At 41.7% G+C, this 24,290-nt stretch overlaps 1 protein-coding gene across 2 annotated transcripts in view; it reads right to left on the bottom strand.

Annotated features, from left to right (window-relative positions):
- ALDH1L2 (aldehyde dehydrogenase 1 family member L2) overlaps positions 1–23,735 on the bottom strand; it is a 36,590-nt gene extending 12,855 nt beyond the window's left edge. For both annotated transcript variants that reach the window (XM_031600034.2, XM_031600033.2), the window contains exons 1-10: positions 23,560–23,735; positions 18,280–18,421; positions 15,848–16,082; positions 12,591–12,756; positions 11,850–11,951; positions 11,026–11,115; positions 9,936–10,070; positions 9,456–9,581; positions 7,870–7,961; positions 24–171 (exon numbers count right to left, since the gene is read on the bottom strand). In XM_031600034.2, the coding sequence (XP_031455894.1) occupies positions 24–171; positions 7,870–7,961; positions 9,456–9,581; positions 9,936–10,070; positions 11,026–11,115; positions 11,850–11,951; positions 12,591–12,756; positions 15,848–16,082; positions 18,280–18,421; positions 23,560–23,610 (1,287 nt within the window). In that variant the 5' untranslated portion in view covers positions 23,611–23,735. The remainder of the gene's footprint in view (positions 1–23; positions 172–7,869; positions 7,962–9,455; positions 9,582–9,935; positions 10,071–11,025; positions 11,116–11,849; positions 11,952–12,590; positions 12,757–15,847; positions 16,083–18,279; positions 18,422–23,559) is intronic.
- Between the last annotated feature and the right edge of the window lie 555 nt (positions 23,736–24,290).

Here is a 24,290-nt window from a genome sequence, read left to right as displayed (position 1 = left end):
GAAGGGAAAATAAAAGGTCTTACATAATCAATGACCAACTCTTCTTCTCCGCCCTCTCCTCTGAGTTTTCTGACAGCCATTTGAATAAAGTCTGCAAACTTAGTGGCCATATACACATCTTCATTCTGAAGCTGAAGCCCACTGTATTTCTGTTTGATCTCTTCTAGCATTCTGAGGATTTTAAAGAAAGAATAAGTTAAATTACAAATGGAAGAATTACTCAGATAAACAGGCCATTAGAAGGTGGAAAGAGGTCAAAACTGGGCACCAGTTTGTATGCATTCGAATATATGTGTATCTGTTTCTCTGGGAATACTGTCTCATATACATTTGTGTCATGGTTTTGTGATTTTTGGTTTTCGGTATTCCACATCATAACATCATGTGGGGCAGTGGGAGTTTAACTGTTGGTGCTCAAGCTCTGGGTACCTGCCTGGAAGAGAAGAACAACTACATTCCCCAGGGGACTTTGCGGTCACAGAGAGTCTCGAGATACAACTCCTGGCAAGGTCACCTGATGCACTCTTAGCCTGCTCTTCGTCAGCTCTCCTCCCTTTTTCTCCCTGCTGCTCAACTGGACTGCGCATCTCACCTCAGCTCTCCGCGTTGTGGTGAGGCCTACCCACCTTTCGGACATTCTCTCTCTCATTATATTTGATTTATTAGCTTCAGATTTAATTATATTGTATTATAGTGTGTTATCTTGCATTCCGATACTATATTTAGTAAATTAGTTTGTTTCTCCTCAGATCGTTGCCGCTGTTTTTAATTATTTTGGGGTCCCCTGTTCCCTTTTTCCGGAGGCGCGGATCTGCGGATCCCTCCGCCCCGCTGGTCACGGAACTGGGCCGAACCAGCCCGTAAACCGTTGACATTCTTGGTGGAGAATGTGGGCAGAAGCTGCTTTTTAGTTTTTTAGAACGAATCTCTCTCTGCTCTCGGAGAGTTTCGTTGGGAAAGTTTATCTTTTTCACAGGTGCTCACTGAGAACTTGACCTTGAAAGTCTAGGCAGACTGCCAATACTCTGGGATATTTGTAAACTTTGAGCACTGCTATCTTGTTTTTGTAAAGAAAGAGAAAAAAAAATGATTCTGCTTTCTCTTTTAAACCTGTTTGCAGAGGGAGCTGCTAATTTTACAGAACTTGGGATTTTTAAGCAGGCTCCCAGTCTCTCCTTTGAATCTTTTATGCAGTTTTTAAATGCTCACCTGATCACGTTGTTAATCTCCCTGAATGTTCTTCTCATCATTTCACTCAGTATTTGTATTTATCATATTTTGAGGAAGCCTTCCCCAAAACCAGAGAATACTGAGTGGCAGGGAGTGTGGAGAGGCTTGGGAGAGACTTTAGAGAGATGGACATCTTCGGTGTCATGGAACTTCACTCCTGAACACCTGAAAGACCCTGAGAGCTTAAATGCATACTTGAGACAGGAATGTTGCGGCTCAGGCAGATCTGAGGAGGCACAAATGATTTGGGGCCTAGCTAATGCTTATCGGGCCTTATTCAATAGTATCCCAGAGAGGGAGAGAGTTTGTGAAATTGAGAGAGAGTGTCTGAGAGCTGAAAGGGAGAGTCTCAGGGAGGCAGTACGAAATGAGCGAGAGAGTCTCCAAGCTGAAAGGGAGAGTTTGCAGGAGAGACTCCGAGCAGAGCGGGAGAATCTCCAAGCTGAGCGAGAGAGTCTCCTGGTCAAGGGAAAAGACCTCCAATCTGAGAGAGATGCCCTCCGGTCTGAGAGGGATAGCCTCAAGTCCAAACAGGATGCCCTCCGAATTGAGAGAGACTCCCTTCAATCCCAAAGAGAGAGTCTCCAAGGCGAGACAGAGAATCTCCAGGTTGAGAAAAAGAGTCTCCTAGCCAGGAGAGAGAATCTCAAAACCTGGCAAGAGTGTCTCCAAACTGAGAAAGAAAGTCTCCAAGCCGAAAGGGAAAATCTTCAAACTGAGAGAAGGGATCTCCAATCTCAACGAGATGCCCTCCAAATCGAGAGAGACTCCCTGCAATCCAAACTCAACACTCTCCAATCTGAACGGAACGCTGTCCAAACTGAGCGAGACACCCTTCAATCTGAACTAAATGCTCTCATGATAGAAAAAGACAGACTCCAAGCCGAACTGGAGGGTGAGAGCATTGGAACTGACCAACCTGATCAACCACAGGAGGCACCACAATTGATATCAGTTGCCCCTGTGAGAGGATGGAAAATGAAACGAATCTCGACTCAGTTAGAAGAGAAGAAAGAGGAGCAAAGAGATCCAGAGGAGTGGCTCCGAGATCCAGGGGAAGCGCCCCCGAGTCCAGGGGAGGGACCCTCAGTAAGACCACGGTCACCAACGCCTATAAGGGCATCAAGGAGTCCTGAAAGAGTAAGAGGTGAGCAAGATATTGTTACCATTGTTGATCGATCTCTGAAAATGAATGAAATTCGAAGTCTGAGAAAAGACTTTTCACGTCACCCAAATGAGCCTATTGCCACTTGGTTACTTCGTTGCTGGGACAATGGGGCCAACAGTGTGTGGCTAGATAGTAGAGAAGCTCGCCAGCTGGGTGGCATTGCTAGGGACTCAGCCATTGACAGAGGCATTAGTACATGCCAGAACCAGGCCTTCACCCTCTGGAAGAGGATGTTGTTAGCTGTAAAAGAAAGATACCCCTTCAAAGATGATCTGATGCCTGAGAAAAAGAAATGGACTGATATAGAAAAAGGCATCCATTATTTGAGAGAATATGCTGTGGTGGAAACGCTACATAGCCCTGATTTCATTCCTGATGAGCCGGATCAAGAGCATGATCCTGAGAGAGTCAGGTGTACACCAAATATGTGGCGTACATTCACAAAGACTGCACCAGAAAGGTACGCCAGTACATTTGCAGCAATGTATGGCAGAGGGGAAAGAAGACCCCTTATAAACAAACTGATTAATAAACTTCAAGACTTTGAGTTACATTTAAGCCCTCTGCGAGCTTGTGTTTCAGCCATCGCAAAAGTAGCTGAAAAGCTGAATAGAATGGAAAACAAACAAGAAGATATAATAGACAAACTGTCAACCGTGCCTAATGCTGATGGATCCACGGTGGTAACAGACACATCCAATGGGGACCAGAATTCCCAGAACAGCCTACTGGAGGGGCTGATCAACTTGGTTTCCTCCCAGCCGGTGTCATCCAACGTTTCAGCTTTCAAAAGAAGACGTCCTCCTGCTCGAGCAAGTGACAACAGTAAGACTATGTCACGTTTTGCCTTGTGGCATTACCTACATGACCATGGAGAAGATATGAAGAAGTGGCATAAACAACCTACTCCTGCACTTCAAGCACGGGTAAAAGAATTACAAGACAAATCAGCCACCAAGGTGAACTTCTCCAAAAAGGTGATTGCTCCAGTTGCTGCAGACAACGGAGGTAACAAATAGAGGGGCCCTGCCCCCAGCCAGGGGGGGGAAAGGGATAATAGAGTATATTGGACTGTGTGGGTTAGATGGCCTGGCACATCAGAACCACAGAAATATAAGGCCCTGGTGGACACTGGTGCTCAGTGCACTCTAATGCCCTCGAGTCACCAAGGGACAACATCAATTTATATTTATGGGGTGACTGGGGGTTCCCAAGAGCTGACTATGTTGGAGGCTGAAATCAGCCTCACTGGTAAAGACTGGCATAAGCACCCTATTGTGACTGGCCCAGGGGCTCCATGTATACTTGGTATTGATTACCTCAGAAGGGGATATTTTAAGGATCCCAAAGGGTATCGATGGGCCTTTGGAATAGCTGCTATAGACACAGAAGGTGTTAAGCAGTTGTCTGTTTTGCCTGGCCTATCAGAAGATCCGTCTGTTGTGGGGTTGCTACGAGTAAAAGAGCAACAGGTACCGATTGCTACAAAAACGGTGCACAGGCGGCAGTACCGCACCAACAGGGATTCCTTGCTCCCCATTCAGAAACTGATTCGTCAACTAGAGAATCAGGGAGTGATCAGCAAGACTCACTAGCCTTTTAATAGTCCCATATGGCCAGTGCATAAAGCCAGTGGAGAATGGAGGTTGACAGTAGATTACCGTGGCCTGAATGAAGTCACACCCCCACTGAGTGCTGCTGTGCCAGACATGTTAGAACTCCAATATGAATTGGAGTCAAAAGCAGCAAAATGGTATGCCACCATTGACATTGCTAATGCCTTTTTCTCCATTCCTTTGGACAAAGAATGTAGACCACAGTTTGCTTTCACCTGGAGGGGCATTCAGTATACCTGGAATCGTTTGCCCCAGGGGTGGAAACATAGCCCAAGCATTTGCCATGGGTTGATCCAAGCTGCACTGGAACAGGGCAGTGCTCCTGAGCATTTACAGTATATTGATGACATCATTGTGTGGGGCAACACAGCAAAGGAAGTTTTTGAGAAAGGAGAGCAAATAATCCAGATCCTTCTGCATGCTGGTTTTGCTATTAAGCGAAGCAAAGTGAAAGGACCTGCCCAGGAAATTCAGTTCCTAGGTATAAAGTGGCAAGATGGACGTCGTCACATCCCGACAGATGTGATCGACAAAATCACTGCCATGTCTCCGCCCACTAATAAGAAAGAGACACAATCGTTTCTGGGCATAGTGGGTTTTTGGAGAATGCATGTTCCAAACTACAGCCTCATTGTAAGCCCCCTTTATCAGGTGACGCGAATGAAGAATGAGTTTACATGGGGCCCTGAGCAGCAGCAGGCTTTTGAGCAGATTAAGCAGGAGATAGCCCGTGCCGTGGCCCTGGGGCCAGTACGGATAGGACAGGATGTAAAGAACATCCTCTACACTGCTGCTGGAGAGAAAGGTCCCACTTGGAGTTTGTGGCAAAGAGCCTCAGGAGAGACCCGAGGCCGACCCCTGGGATTCTGGAGTCGGGCCTACAGGGGGTCGGAAGAGGGCTACACTCCAACTGAAAAGGAGATCTTAGCTGCTTATGAGGGGGTTCGGGCTGCTTCTGAAGTAGTTGGTACTGAAACACAGCGCCTTCTGGCACCTCGACTGCCAGTGCTGAACTGGATGTTCAAGGGAAAGGTTCCTTCCACCCATTATGCTACTGATGCCACTTGGAGTAAGTGGATTGCGTTGATTACGCAGCGAGCTCGGATGGGGAACCTCAGCCGTCCAGGGATCCTAGAGGTGATCATGGATTGGCCTGAAGGCAAAAAGTTTGGAACACCACCAGCAGAAGAGGTATCACGTGCTAAAGAGGCCCCACCATACAATGAACTACCAGAAAATGAAAAGACATATGCCCTGTTCACTGATGGATCGTGTCGTATTGTGGGGAAGCATCGCAGATGGAAAGCTGCTGTGTGGAGCCCCACACGACAAGTTGCAGAGGCCACTGAAGGGAAAGGAGAATCAAGGCAATTTGCAGAGGTAAAGGCTGTCCAACTGGCCTTAGATATTGCTGAACGGGAGAGGTGGCCAATGCTTTATCTTTACACTGACTCATGGATGGTGGCAAATGCTTTATGGGGGTGGTTACAGCAGTGGGAACAGAACAACTGGCAAAGAAGGGGTAAACCCATTTGGGCTGCTGAACTGTGGAAAGACACTGCTGCCCGAATAAAGAATATTGTTGTAAAGGTGCGCCATGTAGATGCTCATGTGCCCAAGAGTCGGGCTACTGAAGAACAGCAAAATTACCACCAGGTAGATCAAGCCGCCAAAATTGAGGTGGCTCAAGTAGACCTGGATTGGCAGAACAAGGGTGAATTATTTCTAGCTCGGTGGGCCCATGAGACCTCGGGTCATCAAGGAAGAGATGCAACATACAAATGGGCTAGAGACCGAGGAGTGGACTTAACTATGGATGCTATTTCACAGGTTATCCATGACTGTGACACATGCGCCACAATTAAACAAGCCAAGAGGATGAAACCTCTCTGGGAGGAAGGGCGATGGCAAAAGTATAAATATGGGGAGGCATGGCAGGTTGATTATATCACCTTGCCACGATCTCGCAGTGGTAAGCGTTACGTACTTACTATGGTAGAGGCAACCACTGGGTGGCTTGAAACATATGCAGTACCCCATGCCACCGCCCGAAACACCATACTGGGTCTTGAGAAACAAGTCCTGTGGCGACATGGCACCCCAGAAAGAATTGAGTCAGATAATGGGACTCATTTCAAAAATTCTCTTGTAAATACTTGGGCCAAGGATCATGGCATTGTGTGGATTTATCATATCCCCTATCATGCACCAGCCTCTGGTAAAATTGAACACTACAATGGGTTGTTAAAAACCATGTTGAAAGCAATAGGTGGCGGAACATTTAAGCATTGGGAGAAGCATTTGGCAGAAGCCACCTGGTTGGTCAATACTACAGTATCTATCAATCGTGATGGTCCTGCTAGCTCCCTACATACTGTCAAGGGAGATAAAGTCCCTGTAATACATGTAAAGAACATGTTGGGAAAAGCGGTTTGGGTCTTTCCAGCTTCTGGGAAGGGCAAACCTCTTTGTGGAACTGTTTTTGCCCAGGGACCTGGGTCCACTTGGTGGGTGATGCAGAAAAATGGGGATGTTCAATGTGTACCACAAGGGAATTTGATGTTGGGGGAGTGCAGTCAGTAATTCCATGTATATATACAGGTTTGTGTGTGCGTGTGTTTAGTGTTTGGTAATTATATTTTGTTTGTGTATGTTAAGCATGATGTAGTGATGTAGAATAAGGGGTGGAATGTCATGGTTTTGTGATTTTTGGTTTTCGGTATTCCACATCATAACATCATGTGGGGCAGTGGGAGTTTAACTGTTGGTGCTCAAGCTCTGGGTACCTGCCTGGAAGAGAAGAACAACTACATTCCCCAGGGGACTTTGCGGTCACAGAGAGTCTCGAGATACAACTCCTGGCAAGGTCACCTGATGCGCTCTTCTTAGCCTGCTCTTCGTCGGCTCTCCTCCCCTTTTCTCCCTGCTGCTCAACTGGACTGCGCATCTCACCTCAGCTCTCCGCGTTGTGGTGAGGCCTACCCACCTTTCGGACATTCTCTCTCTCATTATATTTGATTTATTAGCTTCAGATTTAATTATATTGTATTATAGTGTGTTATCTTGCATTCCGATACTATATTTAGTAAATTAGTTTGTTTCTCCTCAGATCGTTGCCGCTGTTTTTAATTATTTTAGGGTCCCCTGTTCCCTTTTTCCGGAGGCGCGGATCTGCGGATCCCTCCACCCCGCTGGTCACGGAACTGGGCCGAACCAGCCCGTAAACGGTTGACAATTTGTAAGTAAATGATAAATAGCATATATTGATTGACAAAACTGCATATGAGATGACCCTAACCCATACACAGAGGCAGTTTGGAGCTCTATGAGACTGGTATTTAAGAAGGATAATAATACGTTAGTTAATTTAAAAAAAAAACAAAAAAAAACAATGATATGCTAATTTTATATTATGGCCTAGGATATCTGACTTGCAAAAAGAAGTTAATTGAGATGACCCATTAAACTCTGTGCAGTTGTATGCATGGGGTGAACTACTTCTGTGAATGGCTCCTCTCTCTCCCTGTGGAGCCCTTTGCTCAGCTTCTGAATCAGCCCCCCTGAGATACCTGTCACTGCATGCAGACAGGTTTTGACACCACCATGCTTCCCTGTGAGGCTGCTGTTCCTGATATTAAGGGGAACTTCACTTGAATAGAAAGACCAGTAACTCCTACTTTTGGGAACAGAACCCCATCACATTTTCAAAGGTAGAAAAATCAACAGTTAAAGAGTACTGGAAAAGACATTGGAATTTTTTTTTTTAATATTATCTGCCCTGACTTAAAAGCACCGTGACAATACTGTTGCCATTAACTTCTGCTCATAATTTCCTCGTTTTGATTAGTTTTTTACCTGACAACATGCATAGAGGATGCTCCAGATTTGAAGAAGTCTGTGGAATCTTCTATTATAGGAACATTGCTCAAAATTCCTTTCCAGATAGCCTAATAAAATATAAAAATTGTGGAAGCAATAATGAACAATCCTCTAATTGAAAGAAGTATTTATCAAACTATTATTCTATACTATAATAAAATATTTTCTAAGATATCCATGCCTATAAATGCATTATTTCTAAGGATCCTAAAACAGAAAACTACCTTAAGAGGATCTGGAAATGCAGGCCTCACATTAGCCAATAAAATCTCCAACATAATTATATCAAAAATGATTATTTCATTCATGATAATTTCACCTAATCAGGCAAGGAACCTAAATGCTACAATGCTAAAAATGTACCCATTTTTAAGGTCTTTATGAACAATATTAACAATATTAACAATAACTTCTCACTGCATTAGGGAATATGCTGTCAGCAGAGGTGGGAGCAACCTGGAGAACGCTGTGACAGGATGGATGGAATTTCTAGCACCTGGGCAAAATTGAGAAGTAGTTTAACCTGCATGCATTCAATGGACGTCACTGCTAACATGCAAGCTGAAATAACTGGCAGAGTGACAAATCAATTAAGTATAATTAGGTTTCAGAGTTAGCAGTTCATGTCTTGAACTAAAGAATTTATGTTTCTTTTAGCTATTGTCTCAGTCAATCAATCCTTCAGCACTTCAGTTGCTGGCAAGCAAATTCAAAGTAAACTTGGAGCAGCAGCCTAAAACATGAGTGCATCAAGCTGCCTGGCTTGTGCCAAAAGTTATTGACTGTAGCAGAGTTAGCAGAAGGGAAGACATCTATGACTCGGTTGCTCTGGCACAAAACCTAAATTACTGACCAATATGGCTTTCAGTTAAGCACATGACACTCATTACTGAGGAGCAGATTACAGAAGAAAGCAGCAAGGTGCTTCTCTGGCCTTGGCTACCTTTTGCTCCAGCTCCTCTATTGCTGCATCCCTCTACCAACCAGATCCCTGTGATCTTTCTGGGCTCTCAAAGTAGCACCAGCCCCTGGGCAGAACAAAACTATTGGAGCAACCTACCAGCCAGCTTACTAATAGCTAAGGCAACAAAGGCACAGGGAGAAAATCGCTGCTTTTCTCCTTCAGACTGCTGTTTCAAGACTCCCTGGATCTTGTCCACAAGAACCACTTTTGACAGCATCCAAGTGAATGACATCACAGTTCAAGGCTGTTTTCAGTAGATTCACTGTTGTAAGACAACTTCACTGTTGTGAGATAAAGATCTTTTAGTTTCTCCTCACTCTACTCTTGCTCCCACCTTCATCATTCATTAACATTTACCATAGCTGACTCTGTGATCACTGTTTTTGTACCACTTGTATATGAAATAAAATTTGATAGGGATACGTCTAAGCTTATTGTGAATTCTTAAATCCATTGAAATTAATTTTACTAACTAAAGATTCATACAAAATTTCTTCAAAAACAATCTGCATGGTTAAATAAAAGATATGCCTATCATGAGAATTAAGTAATGTTTTTATCTGTAGTAATATCCAACTTAAGCAGTTTGTTGAATTACCTTAATATCTTCTGCCATCTTCTTCTCCTCTTCTGTAAGTTCCAGGGTAGTTGTTTCATCAGCAGAGAAGTATTTAGAAGCAGGGATCATTTTTCCATCCTGAAACTGCAGATTTCTCACTAACACCTGAAAATTGAGGGGATATGAGGGGACACTGATTATGCATCAGTATGGTCACAAAAATGTAAAATGTGTGGCTTGCAGGAAAGCTGATATATGTAATATAAAACAGGACATTCCTACTTGTCTTTCAGATTATCCTCTATACTAATACATTTTAATCCTTACTGAAAATGAATATGTATTGAGTGTGAAGCAAAACATGGATATCTTCCCTATAGGATGGTGGTGGAGTGGTAAATGTCAAACAAATCAGCTACCATTTGCAGCTGGATTTGTACAGCTTGACAATTCCACACTACCTGCACTTCTTGCTAATTTATTCCATCCATACTCATGCTTGTCAGATGAAGTACTTACCATCTTCCCGTCATTACCAAAAATGACTAGACCATTCTTGGTTACAAGTCCAGGTCTTGAAGCACCTCTTATTGCCAACTCTTGTCCAGCAGGCACTGAAGCATCAAGTAATGATGAACCATAAAAAGTAACAACCTAAAAGTAAATGGAATTAAAAGTGCATAGATTCTAAACATGCTTTAAAGACCAAGTAACTGACATTGTTTGGAAACTTAAATACAATACAAAGTAATAAAATATAAGTAACTACACATGCAAACCATGTTACAATGTCATTTCTCTATCTTTACAACCCAGAACATGTAAAACTTTGCAAGTTGCCTAAACCTGCGAAGTTGCTTAGCTTTAACATTGTGCATGACTAAACCAGTGCAAAAAGGGAAGGAACATTTGACAGCATGTGTGTAAAGCTAGTGAACAGCAGAAATGTGACTGTAAGTGGTGGAGTCCTGATCTGCCTCCAGGCTGGCACTGCTGAACTTGGCCTCTTCTCTTTTTCTGGGCTCTCAAAGCATCATCAGTCCCTGTGCAGAACCAGGCTTTTGGAGCAACCTACCCAGATGGCTAATTTTTAAGTAAAAAAAATTAGGATGTCAGAGCCAGGAAATGTGATTTTTAAAATATTTTATGCAAGTAAAATGTGGATCAAATATGTAATGGTCTTAAAACATCAAAAGGAAATAGCTGTTAGGGGATAAAATTAGGCATATTTATTTCTGCAAGTAATTTTTGTATTCCCAGGCCCAAATTTCTTTCAGAAAACCCTTCCTTTGCTATTTCTGTTACTCACAGTGTTTCATTTTGCTGTTACATGGTGGTGGTGCCCTTTCAGTATGGGTTTCATTACATTGTAATGCATATCTGCTTCCCAAAATGACTGTGGTTCTAGCCTTGTTATTTACTGCTTCATATCATGTGTTTTTTTAATATATTGTTCTTATCTATTAATTAAATTGTGATTTAAAAAAATCATAATCACCAAGTGAGAACTCCTCCAGTGTAATTCACATCTTTATTCACCTGCATGCAGACTTTTAGCTTTTATAAGAGAAAACAGCCACAAATAGGGTGCAGAATTTACAGAGCATACCTGGTCATCTATTGTTGTCCATGCTCCAGGAACTTTATCATGCCCTCGGATCCAGTTGTGCAAAGCTGCTGCAGGTTGATCCCAGGAGATCTAGGAAATCAAGACATACCAGCTAATTCTTCTCTCTTTAGTTACAAATCAAGTTATTAATGCTTACCACTTTACAATTTTTTTTTCTTTCAGTTGTTAAGAACACAGAAAGGATCTGATCTAATATAGGAAGATCAGTGATCTCTACATCCCGAATTATCAAATCTATCAAATGGGAGCTCTTCCTATCATATGGGATGACCTTAACACTCCTCTGCTCTGTGCAGCTTTTATCTGTCCACAGATTCTCCTCCTCATACTAATATACTGATAACATAACTCTTGCTACTAGGTATTCATTCACTCATAAATAATATTATGATTAACAAATTTAATAAGCATAGTATAAATGTAAATAGTGTATATTTGCATTTCCTAACGTCCAACCCATTTCTGGTAAAGAAAACAGCATAGACTATTGGTAAACAAGCTAGGACAGTTATCCCCATTCAGTGTTGTATTTCAAAGTATGGTAACCTAAGTACTCACAGAAGGCACAACAGCCATCTAGTTATGTGCAGATGATCCCAAGTAGATCAAGTTTCTAAACATATGTAACTGCTGGCTGGCAATCTGAACTTAACCTGAGTCTTCATGGATTTGTCTCACAAATATGAGGGGAGGAAACAACCGAGTTAAAACCCACATTCATTTCAAGTCACTGCTATTGCAGTCTGAATTAGCAACAACTTTTTCTAGTGATTAGCATGTATCACAGTGTTATTTAACACTACCTCTGCATTTTCCTTTTTCTGGATCCCTTCGTACGTTGCCCCTTCTTTTGGCTGAGGTATACGAGGCGCCTTACCATCAGCAATTAGATGTACAGCTTCCACCTGAGTAAAAAGATTTAACATCAGCTTGGTTCTCCTTTTATCCTCAGTCATGCTTGTGGCTGACAGAAGAAAATTTTCTTCCACAAGAGAAAATGGTTTATTTTCAAAACCCAGGTTTTCCAAAATCTAGAGGACCAACGTGGCACTGGTTAATGTACGTATATTCTTGAGAAACTTCTTTGACAAAAGAAATAGCCTCAGAATATGATGGGAGTACCTAGTCACCATGCATACAGCAGCTGCCTGAATTAAGCAGGACCAGAGTTTAGGTAAGGACAGAATGTGGCTCTGTACCTTTGCATTCATCTCTTTCCCTTTTCTTTCTGCAAAGAAAGTTATTTCCACACACTTGGGACAAACCTGACCTCTTGTCTTCTGCAGAAACAGGATACATTCTGCCCGCTGTCAGCAACAAATATTCTGAGGCCACCTCCTCAGCTGTTGTAAAGCAACAGAGTTCTTCTGAAGTTTAGAGTTCCTCTGAAGTTTAGAATTCATCTGAACACCACAATCTCTCTTCCCAAATGTCTATATTTCCTTTCTTTTTTTTTTTTTTTTCTTTTCTTTTTTTTCCCCCAAACTCCAGCAGATGCTACTCTTTTCTTATAAAATGTTGCTGTTTAGTACAGGTAAACATACCATAGCCTTTACTCCTTCTGGGAAGAGAAAGCGGTTATACAGATCATCCACAGTATCATTTTGGCCAACGTCACATTCTCGCTGCAGAAGTATTGGTCCAGTGTCCAAACCATCATCAGCCCAAAAAATTGTAAATCCTGCTTTCTTATCTCCTTGAATTAAAGTCCTGGAGGTAAAAGAAGCCTTACAGTAAACAGAGAAAATGTGAAAGCGGCCAGGGATATCCATATATGTGTTACACATCCATTTGCTTTATGCAGATAGAAGATCCCAACTGTCTTTATCACCAGTTTCATTGCTTATTTCATAGTCAAGTACCCAGAGCTTTGATACTGTATATATATTTTCACAAAGTGACATAAGAAAGGCTGCAGCTGAATCCAGAGTGCCCATCACAGTCATTGTGCTATTTAAAATGTGTCATCAGTGGCTTAAATGTATAGAGCAGAAAGTGCAATAGCTGTGTGTTTGAAAGACAGAAGCATCTAAACAGTCTAAATAATTCCTAATTTTTTATTGTAATTAGCTAAGCTTCACAGCTTATCTGTAGGTCAGAAAGAGTAGCACACTTGTCCCACAGCTGAAAAAGAGCTAAACCAACAGTGGAAAATGATGGACACTTAGCAAAACACTAACACACAACTGTTTAAGGAAAAGACATTGGGGGAATTTATATCCAGCCAGATTCTCAGCTGTGTGGTCTGCATGAACATAGCACTAGTTATACAGCAGACCTATACTGATTTACATCAGCTCAGGATTTGTTTCTGAATTTGAAGGGAAATCCAGCCAGATAGATTTTCCACTTCTGCCTTGGAGATGCAGGTACTTCAGAATGATGGAAAGTCAAAGTGCTTAAGGGAGCAGCCAGAAGTGTCTGTGTGCAAACATCAATACCATTTTTGGAAGACATATGGCATACATAAATATTCCTTTGGCAGCCCACGTTGTGAGAGGAACATCTGAAATCTGACTTATATATTTGAAAATTCACTATATGAACACTGAAAACTACATTATTAAAAGCATTCATTTGTGCAGAAAGAGGGGCAAACTCTGACGACAGCTGGGGGAGTTACCAGTTCAAATAAAAGTGAAACAGATAACAGATCCTCCACACATTGAAGCAGCGTCTCATCTGTTTTATATTATTTGGAAATACAGAATGATTGCCCTAATGCATGTCCTCAGCATTGCTCTGGCAGAGAAGAAAGTACTGTGGAAAAACATCTCTGATGCTAAGCAGACAACAGGATGAGAACTCCTGAGAACTCCTTCCTCTGTGCACCATCTCCAAGCTCCCTATGCAGATGGCTGCTGATTACAAAGTGGCAGCAGCTGGAAGAGGCTGTAAAGGATGGAGTGAGGAATCCTCAGAGGCTCAGAAACTTTGCCTGTAATGGATTCCTCTTAGACATGCCTCATTCCCACTGGTTTTCTCAGTCATGGTGTTTGTGTGGGAAAAGGGTCTGCTACAGCTTGTGGGCTGTATTCCACAACAGATGGAATAAACTGTAACAAGAGCAAGGGGTGCAAGGCTGAAACACATGAGTAACAGTAAAGGCCAAACTAAAGTTAAATTCTAGCATAGTTAAAAGGTCTTAGGTCAACAGTCTTTATCTGCAAAGGCCAAAAGCAGATGCTTACAGAATGAATATGCAAAACAGGGCAAGACTTAGTGATAGTCCACTGGGATACATCCCTGATTCTGGAAATCTTTACCTCAGGAACTTACTGAAAGACAACTGGTATGTCTGTATCTACACCTTCCAGTGGAACAGGTCTTAATGAACCCTTTCTCCAAGAAAACTTCTTTCTTGGCCTCTCTCTCTAGATGAACAGTTCCACAGGTTAATAACTGACTGCAAGGAGAAAAAGTACTTTATTCAAATCCTACCATCTGATCTCTTCGTTGACTGCTTCCTTACTTTGATTAAGAAAGAATGAGCAATCACTCCTTATTCATCTTCCCATGTCTTTCATGGATTTTTACACTGCATATTTCCTTCCCAGTGATCTGTTTTCCACTTTGAAAACTTCTAGACTTATCTGCCATCATGTGGAAGTTGGTCTATACCAAGATTTTTCTGAGGTATTTCTACTTCCTTCACGTACTAAGATCCTTCCCATGGTCTCTTTTCTGAACAACAACTTAGATTTTGCTGCTTACACATAGTCAGCTTTTTTTCCTCTTATGTATCATTACCTTATGTTTTTTTAACTTCAAATTTTACCTCCTGTTTTCTGGATCTTAATTTACTCATCTATGTACTGTAGTAACACTGTAAGCTCCTTCACCTGGAATACCAATATAAGACTCCTGTCTTATGTCATTCTTTTTGCTTAGCACCTTTTTATATCAAACACCTATATAACTCTACATACCTCCCACCGTTAGCACATTTGAGAAAATGGTTGCTATTCAATTTTGTGCCTTAAAAGCTGGCCCTTTATATCTTTTACAGAGCTGGTGCTTTTTCTTATTTTACTTCTTTGGACAGGAATGCCACTTTCCGAAGGATTCCCTTGCATCTCTAATGGTCTCCTTTATTCTCTGTTCAAGTACTCTTTTCAAGTACTTCAGCTTAGTTTTTTTTTGTGGGTCGTTATTCAAAAAACAAAATATGCTTTTGCTTTGAATTTACAGCATTAAAATTTTAGATAATCATCATGATGTCTGTAAGAATCTTTATATATATATATATATATATATGTTTAGGAAATTTCTCTTTGAATTTAAACATAATGACAAGGACATTTCTTTTGACATAGGAATGCTACATCAGAGTCCACTGTGCTCATTACTGTAGTTTAGTTCTTTCACAGTAACATTTTCAATCTAGTCTTGTGCATTGCACAGGATGATAGAAGTTTTTCTTCTTATGGATTCTTTCATCTCTTTCTTTCCTTTCTGCGAAGTCCTAGACTCTGCTTGAAGCCCTGTTGTGACAGTTACGTATTGTTTGAGGGGGGCTAGCTGCAAGGGTACCATCCTGCCTATGGAAACTACATATTGCTGATTTACCAATGTGAATAAAATACATAAATGCACAGACCACATCACTGATCTTCCAGGAATAACAGCTGCACCTGTGGTGGAAATAATGTTGAGTCTCTGGTATGAAGTGTAGTCTATGATCCAAATACTCAGCTGCTTTGGAGGAATTGTTTCAGAGCAGTTGCAAGGCAACAGAACTGTATCAAATGTTTACATAAATAATGGATTTGGCCCAACATCCTAACAGGCAAAAGCTTACCAGTTGATTGCCGAAGCTCCTCGGTGGCGTGGTAGGATGGATGGATGGTAAATAATTGAGCCATGTTTTGGGCAGTCAATGACATCCATAGGGATGAACTGTGTACAGAATGGAAGGACATTTAGCTCTGCTCCAACTGATTTGTAGGCTGCAATTACTTCCTGGATAGGCTTGCCTTTGGCTCTCCATCTGGGAAATTTAAAAACAGGAGTGCCGTCCTTCTCTGCTGCCAGTGCTGAGGGACAAAAATATATTTTTCTTTAATTCACATTTTGTGTTAAAAATTCAAGCTGAAATAAGTTTTGTACAACAATCCAGATCACGAAATGTATTACAGATAGCCCATTGTACTGTTCTGTATGCTGTTTAAATAAAACTTTACACTTGGATAAATTTGATTAATTATGTCATTGACTCTCATTCCTATAGCTTGGACCATTCTCAACTTTAATTTCACTCTCATAGCTTGGTTAGTAAGAATGATGAATGTCATTGAATATTAAATAATGACACTTCATTTCTTATCTGGTCATTACATTTGCCTGCAACTTGTCTGGCAGAGCTTAATTTTACCTTTCACATTTGTATGTGATTACAATTATGTGCTTGTGTCAGCAGCAATTTACCATGTGGCTCAAATAATTACAGATGCTAGCAGCCTTCAGTCATTTCTTCAATATTCTGTTTACTGATGCTTTCTGGATATGCTCCCATTTATCTGTGAGAGACATAGCTATACCAAGAATTTAGCTCAAGGGTGAGAAAAAGCAACTGCATTATTGCAGACAGAATCTTCAGATGTTTGATAAACTCCACTGAACATCTGCTTAACAAACCATCATAGAAAAGATGGTAGAGTCAAACTCTAAGCTGTGAGCTGAATCTGTAATAGGAAGAAAAGGGAATACAGAAAATTAACTTAACTCCTATTTCTAAACACTCTTTGGATTTCCTTCCTCTTTTTCATTTCTGGAATTGAATTTTGAGTCAATTTAATAATTATATTTATTATTAAATTATTATTATTATTTATTATTAATTATTAATATTTATTAGTAAAAACTTAATGAAGTATCATTCCATACAGTGCATTGGAAGCTAGCATGCACTGGAATTGCTTTTAGAAATAAAAATCATAGCTGGCTGAGGATATAGAAACATTAGAAAATTTCACTTGCAACTTAAGTTGTTTGGATCATCAGAAAGTAAAAAAAAAAAAAAGAAGTCTTAGGAAAGCAACAAACATTCTACAGCTCAATTAAAATGGTCATGATGGAAATCAGCTGAAGATTTGTTGAGTTACATCTGCTAGTCTAAAAACTGTATAATAATAGTTTGTATAATGCAACCAACTGTTACAGTATGCTTCCAGAGCTGGACAGACACATTGTCTTTTTCTAAACCAATACATATCTCCTATAATTTTTCCAGTGTATGATTAATTCTTTCAATGAGATCACAGAATGCAACAAACTTGAGAGCTGTTAGGAGTGCCACAGACAAAGTAAGAAGAATCTATGTTTGATTCTTCCCTCATTCTATAAAAACATGTAAGGACCTGAACAGAAAAAAAAAAGAGACATTTGAGACAACTCATGGAATGTAGTTTTAATTTCTGTTAATTCATAAAGGTAAGTTCTTTTCTGGCACTTGTTAATCCTATTAACTCACCATTTTTGTGGCACTGAAAAATAAGAGAAAATTACAATTCAGATAATGACTTCAAAGCAGCTTCTTCACCACGCTATTTTCTGCTGTATGAGTTCAATTTTGAATATCTCTACAGCAACTGCTTAGAAAGTTTGCAAAATCTTGGCAATGTAAAAAAGAAGAGCAAAGCCTCTTCTACTCTTTCCAGTGAGTTTTCCTTAGTCTAAATGGAAGAGAAATAGGTTCTGCAGATATACTGCTGCATACAAGCTTGTCAGAAAGAGCAGAAAGCCAAGAATAAACAGTCTTGGCTCCAAGCCTTGAGTGTCCCAGACAGCAACATGGAACAGGTGACAGACATTTGTGCTTGTGTGCAGGCTCAGCAGCTATTTGCTAATACATCCTGTTAAGTCAGGAGCTATCAAGACTATTGGACTGTTCCTCAAACCTACTTTTACATATTTTGATTATTATTAAGGTACAGATCTAGTTCAGGATGGTACTTCTAGGTAGACATTCAAATAAGGTACCCAGATTAATTTATTTAAAAAGAAAATATCATAGCATATGGCCCTGCATGGCTAGAAACAATTTTTAAATACTCACTAATTAACAAAGTTAAACCAGCTCTGGGACTTGTGTATTCATTTAAGCATAGTCCTTGTGCTGAACCCAATGTATCAAGGGCAATATATGCAAGTCACTCCCATAGAGACATCTCACAGCAAGGCAAGTTTGTTATATATACCTGTAATGTCAGCATTTAGATTAAATGCACTTACCCAAAGGATCAGCTTGTCCATTCTTGTCAGGCACTGTAAAAACTCCCACAACTTTATGGCCTTCTTTCCTCAGCTTGTTATAAACCTCTTGTCCAAAAATGCTTTGACCTATAAGGGCTAGCTTTAGCTTATGCTGGTATGCCTGATCAAAAGAATTAAAACAAACCATGTTACAGGATATAAAGTATTTATGTTGCTGCTTATGTTTCTCTTTTGCTCTTTCAGCATTATTTTTAATTGAAAGTGAAATAACCTTTTTTCATTTGAGGGAAAAGCAATCAGTTTTTTAGATAAGCAATAGGCAATGTGTAGTTCTGTGAGACAACACTGAGCATAAAGTATCAGTATTTATGTATATTGGTTTCCCATAATTTTCATTAGACAGACTCACTGCTTGCTACACGAGGTATAACAGGCTCCATTATCTTACTCCTGGCCATAAGATATGACATGAAATGAAACAATATTTTTGAAAACATTAAAAACATTTTCTCTTGGCATAACATTGGTGCCTGGAGCATGCCCTCTAAATCCCTCTAATTAAATTGTGGCATATAATTTGTGGTTAACATGGATACACAAAGGAGACAAGCTCATATTGTTTCTACCAAGTTAAAGGTAGTGATCATTCATTTGATCTTCCTACAAGGGAACACTGCTAAATACTCAGTGCCCTTGGTGGACTTTCCCAGCCTTCTGTGTTTGCTTCTAATTTCAAGCAAGAGCTGCCTTTGCATTTTTCAACCCTTAAAAAACAAACGGACCTGGCTAGGAAGGAAAGGTTCATATAAAATAAACAAAAAAGCTTGTCTTCCCCAAAGCTGCATTGGACAGAAACTTCTCCTAGACTCAGACCATTAAAGACTCAGACTTCTTGGGAGGCCCCAGAACAAAAGGTGGAATATAAATCCACATCCTCACCTTCATCCTAACTTTCATCTTTCCCAAATGGACTTCGACTGCCATTTTTTCCTGAATGACTCACTGGATGCCACAAGCTCAGAAGGATAAATAGAAATCAACTATCAACTCTTCATCAACATTTTGAAAGGGTAGATAACAGCAGGACAAGGGGAAATGGCTTTAACTTGAGGGAAGGAGGATTTAGGTTGGATGTCAGGGGGAAATTCTTTACTATGAGAGTGATGAGGTGCTTTAACAGGCTGCCCAGAAAGGTTGTGGATGCCCAATCCCTGGAAGTGTTCAAAGCCAGATTGGATGGGGCCCTAAGCAGCCTGGTCTAGTAGTAAATGGGGAGGTTGGTGGCCCTGTATGTGGCAGGGGGGTTGGAGATTCATGATTCTCTGAATCAAAGCACTGTAATGAATATTTTAACCACTGGTATTTGTGCTGTATGTTGACACACGTTTTTCTTCTCCTTCCTCTCTTCCCTTTCTTATGGAGGATGGGACATGAGAATACCTTGACAAAGCAGGTTATTGACTGGATGCTAAATGGTCTGGACTGCCCATCAGATCATATAACAAATGTCCTGAGAAACAGATTACTCAAAACCACAGTCCATTTCATCACAATTCATTTCACAGTTGAAATACTATGGATGAATCTTGATGTTTGCAAGCTGTTTTAGTTCTGCAGATGGCCTCAGAGAAAGAACATTACAAAATAGAAGGTTCCACTACAGGAACACTGAAGCAAGCTTGTTATTTTATGCATACCATTTTTATATAAAGCAGTAGGCAATAACTATTTGTCCAAAGGCAGTATTTTCCATCAGAATGAAGCTGCATGGCCAAACTTCTCTGTATTACAGCATTAATCAGCTTGCTTGCAATCAAAGTAGTACTAAATAATTGCAAAGATGAACATAACTTGGGCTGGTGCAAGATTAGATTTTTACGGCTGGATGGTAGAAATCCTTTATGAGATCAGTGATACTGGTGCTCCTAACCAATGTTGCACTGTTGCTAGTTATGCCTAAAATACATCCACTATCTCCATGACATTAGTAAAGACAAGTCCCTGTTGTGAATTTAATCTAGAAAGGCTCAGTGAATAGAAGTAGATTGTATAACCAATGTTTTATGACCAATATTTTTACTTTTACAGAAACACTGCTGCCTTATCAAAATCAGTCATCAGATTTTCCTAATTGTTTAATTATTTTAAGTATCCCAGAGGAAATAAATGGGGAAAGATAAATGTGCTGGCTCACTGAACATGCTTGGCATGGTAGGAAATCCTTTGATCTCTGTACAGAGCCAATTTAGAGTGGGAGCCCAACCAGTACAATGAAGAAATATTGAAGATAGTCCAGATATGAGTTACTTCTACTCTCGTCCTTCTGTTAACCTCTCAGTAAGAACACAAGACTGAAAGTGCTCTGCTTAGTTAAAATCCAGTCCTAAAGCCATCACAAGCGATCATGTAATACAATTGCTTTTACAGATTTATCCAACCTCCATTTTAAATTATTTTTCAAGTTCTTGCTGCTGTACTCTATTGCTTTTTTGATACTTGGCAATCTTCTTTGAAATTTACAGTCCAAATTTATCACCACTTTAAGAGCTACTTTCTTTCCACTTATTCACAAAGTGTTACATATAGCATAATCCTAATCTTAACTCTTAGCTCATGTTTCTCCGTGAAGAAGACTGGCTATCATATTACATGGAACTGTGTTCCAGTTCCAGTTCCAAATCATGAGTTGCTGTAAATTAATATATTTTCCCTACGTTAAGTAAGTTATACTAGCTTAATTCACATTAACTGTGGAGCTAAGTCAACAAATAGTGAGAAGTAAAGAAAGTAAACAAAGTATGTTCTATGAAGGACTGGGGAGTTAAGATTGTAGATGGGCTCAGAACGTTCAGTTTCTTAATGGCACTGCACAAAAAGATCAGCCTGTCAAGAAGCCAACTCTGCTGTCTCATGTGCATAGAAAGTTACTCAGATGGAGACTGAATTCAACTGCAGAATGGGTCTTGCAATTGTTGATTCTTCAGTTACTCTCCAACAAATGGTATGTGTGCATTGTGTGATTGTTATTAGTACCTTGTCTCACCTTAACACATGCTCTGTCATCAGCAGAAATCAGGAGCCAAACTCACAAATCTGTTGGGTTCAGTGGAAGAAATCCCATATGTGGAAGGACTTGCAAGTTCAGACCACAAATTCAGTCCTTCATTTTTTGTCTTATTTGAAAAATGACAATTGATTTACTGCAGAAAGTCTAAGAGCCAGCTCCTATCTTACTTCAGAAACTCTCCTCAAGCATTTCTACCTAAGATGAGTTAGACCAGTGAAAGTGGGAAATCTTTTTTGAAGAATTAAGTATGAACAAAACACCCAATTAAAATGGAAAGTAGTACAAAATTACACCGAAATAAAAAATAGTTTGGTGTTTTCTTTCTTATGGAAATGGCATGTTTGGGGCAGGATACTACCAGTACCATTCACCATAAAGCTGTAGAAAGGAGTCTTTAAAGAACACCGAGACAATGCTATTGAACAAAGTGATGGATAGGTACCAGAGCATTATCACCAGTACATCCAAAGAACAAACTTATCACTTTCTGTCAGCGATGTTAGGAGTTACATCGGATGTTGTTTGCAGTTGCCTGGCTCATTGTGGATATATGACATTAATCAACAGACACTTCTTTTCATGAGAAAATTAATGGTCACGTATAATCACAGTGCACTTCTTGCTTTATTTCTGCAAGGATGCCCAATTCCTACTTATGGGAAACAATGGAGCCCAGACGGTTTGGAAAGATCTGGTCTTTTTCTTGTTAGTTCAATAATCACAGGATAATGAGGTTTATATGACAGTACTCCCAAAAGATAAGCTGCTGCTCACTCTACCATAATTCTGTTGGTTTTGAATTCAACACTGCATAGGGAAGCAGCCAAACAAACACTAGTGACTATTCTCAACTCTTTGAAAGAGTAGATAACAGCAGGATGAGGGGAAATGGTTTTAAGTTGAGGGAGGGGAGATTTAGGTTGGACGTCAAGGGGAAATTCTTTACAGAGCGAATGGCGAGGTGCTGGAACAGGCTGCCCAGAGAGGCTGTGGATGCCCCGTCCCTGGAGGTGTTCAAGGCCAGATTGGATGGGGCCCTGGGCAGCCTGGTCTAGCATTAAATGAGGAGGCTGGTGGCCCTGCATGTGGCAGGGTGATTGGAGATTCATGATCCTTGAGGTCCCTTCCAACCCTGGCCATTCTGTGATTCTGTGATATTCTGTCAAACTGTTCTTCCTAACAAGGGAATCAAGTCTAAGAGTTACACGTTCTTCTTTCCTTTCTAATGCTACAAAACTTTTGCTGATATGAATATTTATTTCATAGTTAAAAATCATTTTCTGTTGCTGCCTCTCATACGTGGGCATATACACAGGTCTTACATGTAATGACTTGTCAATTTCTAATCAAATTTATTGAAGGTGAACGTTTAAGAACTGCTACTCTGACTGTGAAGCTACCAAGAATACTGCAATATTTTATTTATTCTCCACAGGGATATAGTGAAGCTAGTAAATATTTTGATACGCTGCATCTTTTCAAAGATGAATTTAAAATTGTGCCTCCTTTGAAAAGCAGTGCTGCATCAGGATTTGTGCTAAATTCCAGTGCCTCCAAATAGAATCCAAGCGTAGGGTCTCCCTCCCTCTCATTACACATCTGTGGGCTCACAGCAGTTATTCATTCTTATCTGTTGGCCCCACTGACTGTATTTTGTGTTCGATCTCTTCATTGTGACCTTTCCATGCAAAGCCCTTAGGATGACTTCCTTGCACTAAACCGAGCAAGCACAAAACACACAGCACTCTTTAGGAAAGCAGAAGCCTTCTCCCAGCCTCCGCTTGCCAGACCCAAGCATCTGGACAATGTCGATCGGGCAGGGCACTTTAAGGCACTTGTATGGTCTATATATGGAAGAGAACAGCTCGGAACAAGCGCTCGGAACTGCAAAAACCTGGGGCAAGGGCCGCGGAGGCACTTAGGCCGTGAGGCAGAGCAAGACGGGCTCAGGAGCAGCTCCAGACCCGGGGGACGATGGCATCCACAGGCCCCCGCCAGGCCGGGCCCGGGGCCGACCGGCTCCTTCCAGCCGCATCCCTGCGGCGCCCATCTGATGACCGCGGGCCGGGCAGGATGCTGCTCCGGTGGCTCCCGAAACCTCTCGCCCTCCCGCGCCCGTACGCGCCATGCAATTCCCCCCCGGCAGCGAGGACGCGCATCATCCCCGACCCCCGCCCGCCTCGGCTCGGCTCGGCCCGGCCCCGTCCGCCGACGTTCAGCGCCCCGCTCACCGCGGAGCTCGTGCAGATGGTCCGCAACAGGCGCGGGGCTGCCCGCAACATCTTGCGGTGCGCGGTCGGGCGAGCGGCGCGCCGACCCGGTGGAGCGCCTCGTCTGACGCAACCCGCGCCGATGGCGCCCGACCAGATCCTGCGGCCCCGCCGCGGCGGCGCGGCCCCGCCCGGGGTGCGGCATGGCGGCAGAAGGGAGCCCCGCACCTGCCGCCACTGCCCGGGCAGCAGCGGGAAGCCGCCGGGGGCAGCGCCGTGCCGGGTCCTGCGGGGAGGTGAGGGGATCCGTGTCGTTCTCAAGCCGTAACGACGACTCCTTGTTGCAGGTAGAATCTTAGAATGGTTAAGGTCGGAAGATTCCTGTAAGATCATCTAGTCCTACCTTCAGCCCATCCCCACCGTGCCCACTAACCACACGCTTCTTGAACACAACCAGGGACGGTGACTCCACCACCTCCCCGGGCAGCCTGTGCCACTGCAGCACCGCTCTTGCTGAGAGGAAATTTTTCCTAATATCCAACCTGATCCTCCCTTGGTGAAACTTGAGGCCATTCCCTCTTATCCTAATACTGTGACCTGAGAGAAGAGGCTGACCCCTACCTTACCACAGTCTCAGGTTTTTGTAGAGAGAGATAAGGTCTGCCCTGAGCTTCTCTTCTCTGGACTGAACAACCCCAATTCCCTCAGCCGCTCCCCATCAGACTTGTGCTCCAGACCCCTTACAGCTTTCT

Source organism: Phasianus colchicus, chromosome 1, assembly GCF_987193195.1.
Source record: "Phasianus colchicus chromosome 1, bPhaCol1.hap1.1, whole genome shotgun sequence".
In the NCBI taxonomy this organism is placed as follows: domain Eukaryota; kingdom Metazoa; phylum Chordata; class Aves; order Galliformes; family Phasianidae; genus Phasianus; species Phasianus colchicus.
This window is presented reverse-complemented; position numbering and strand designations above follow the sequence as displayed.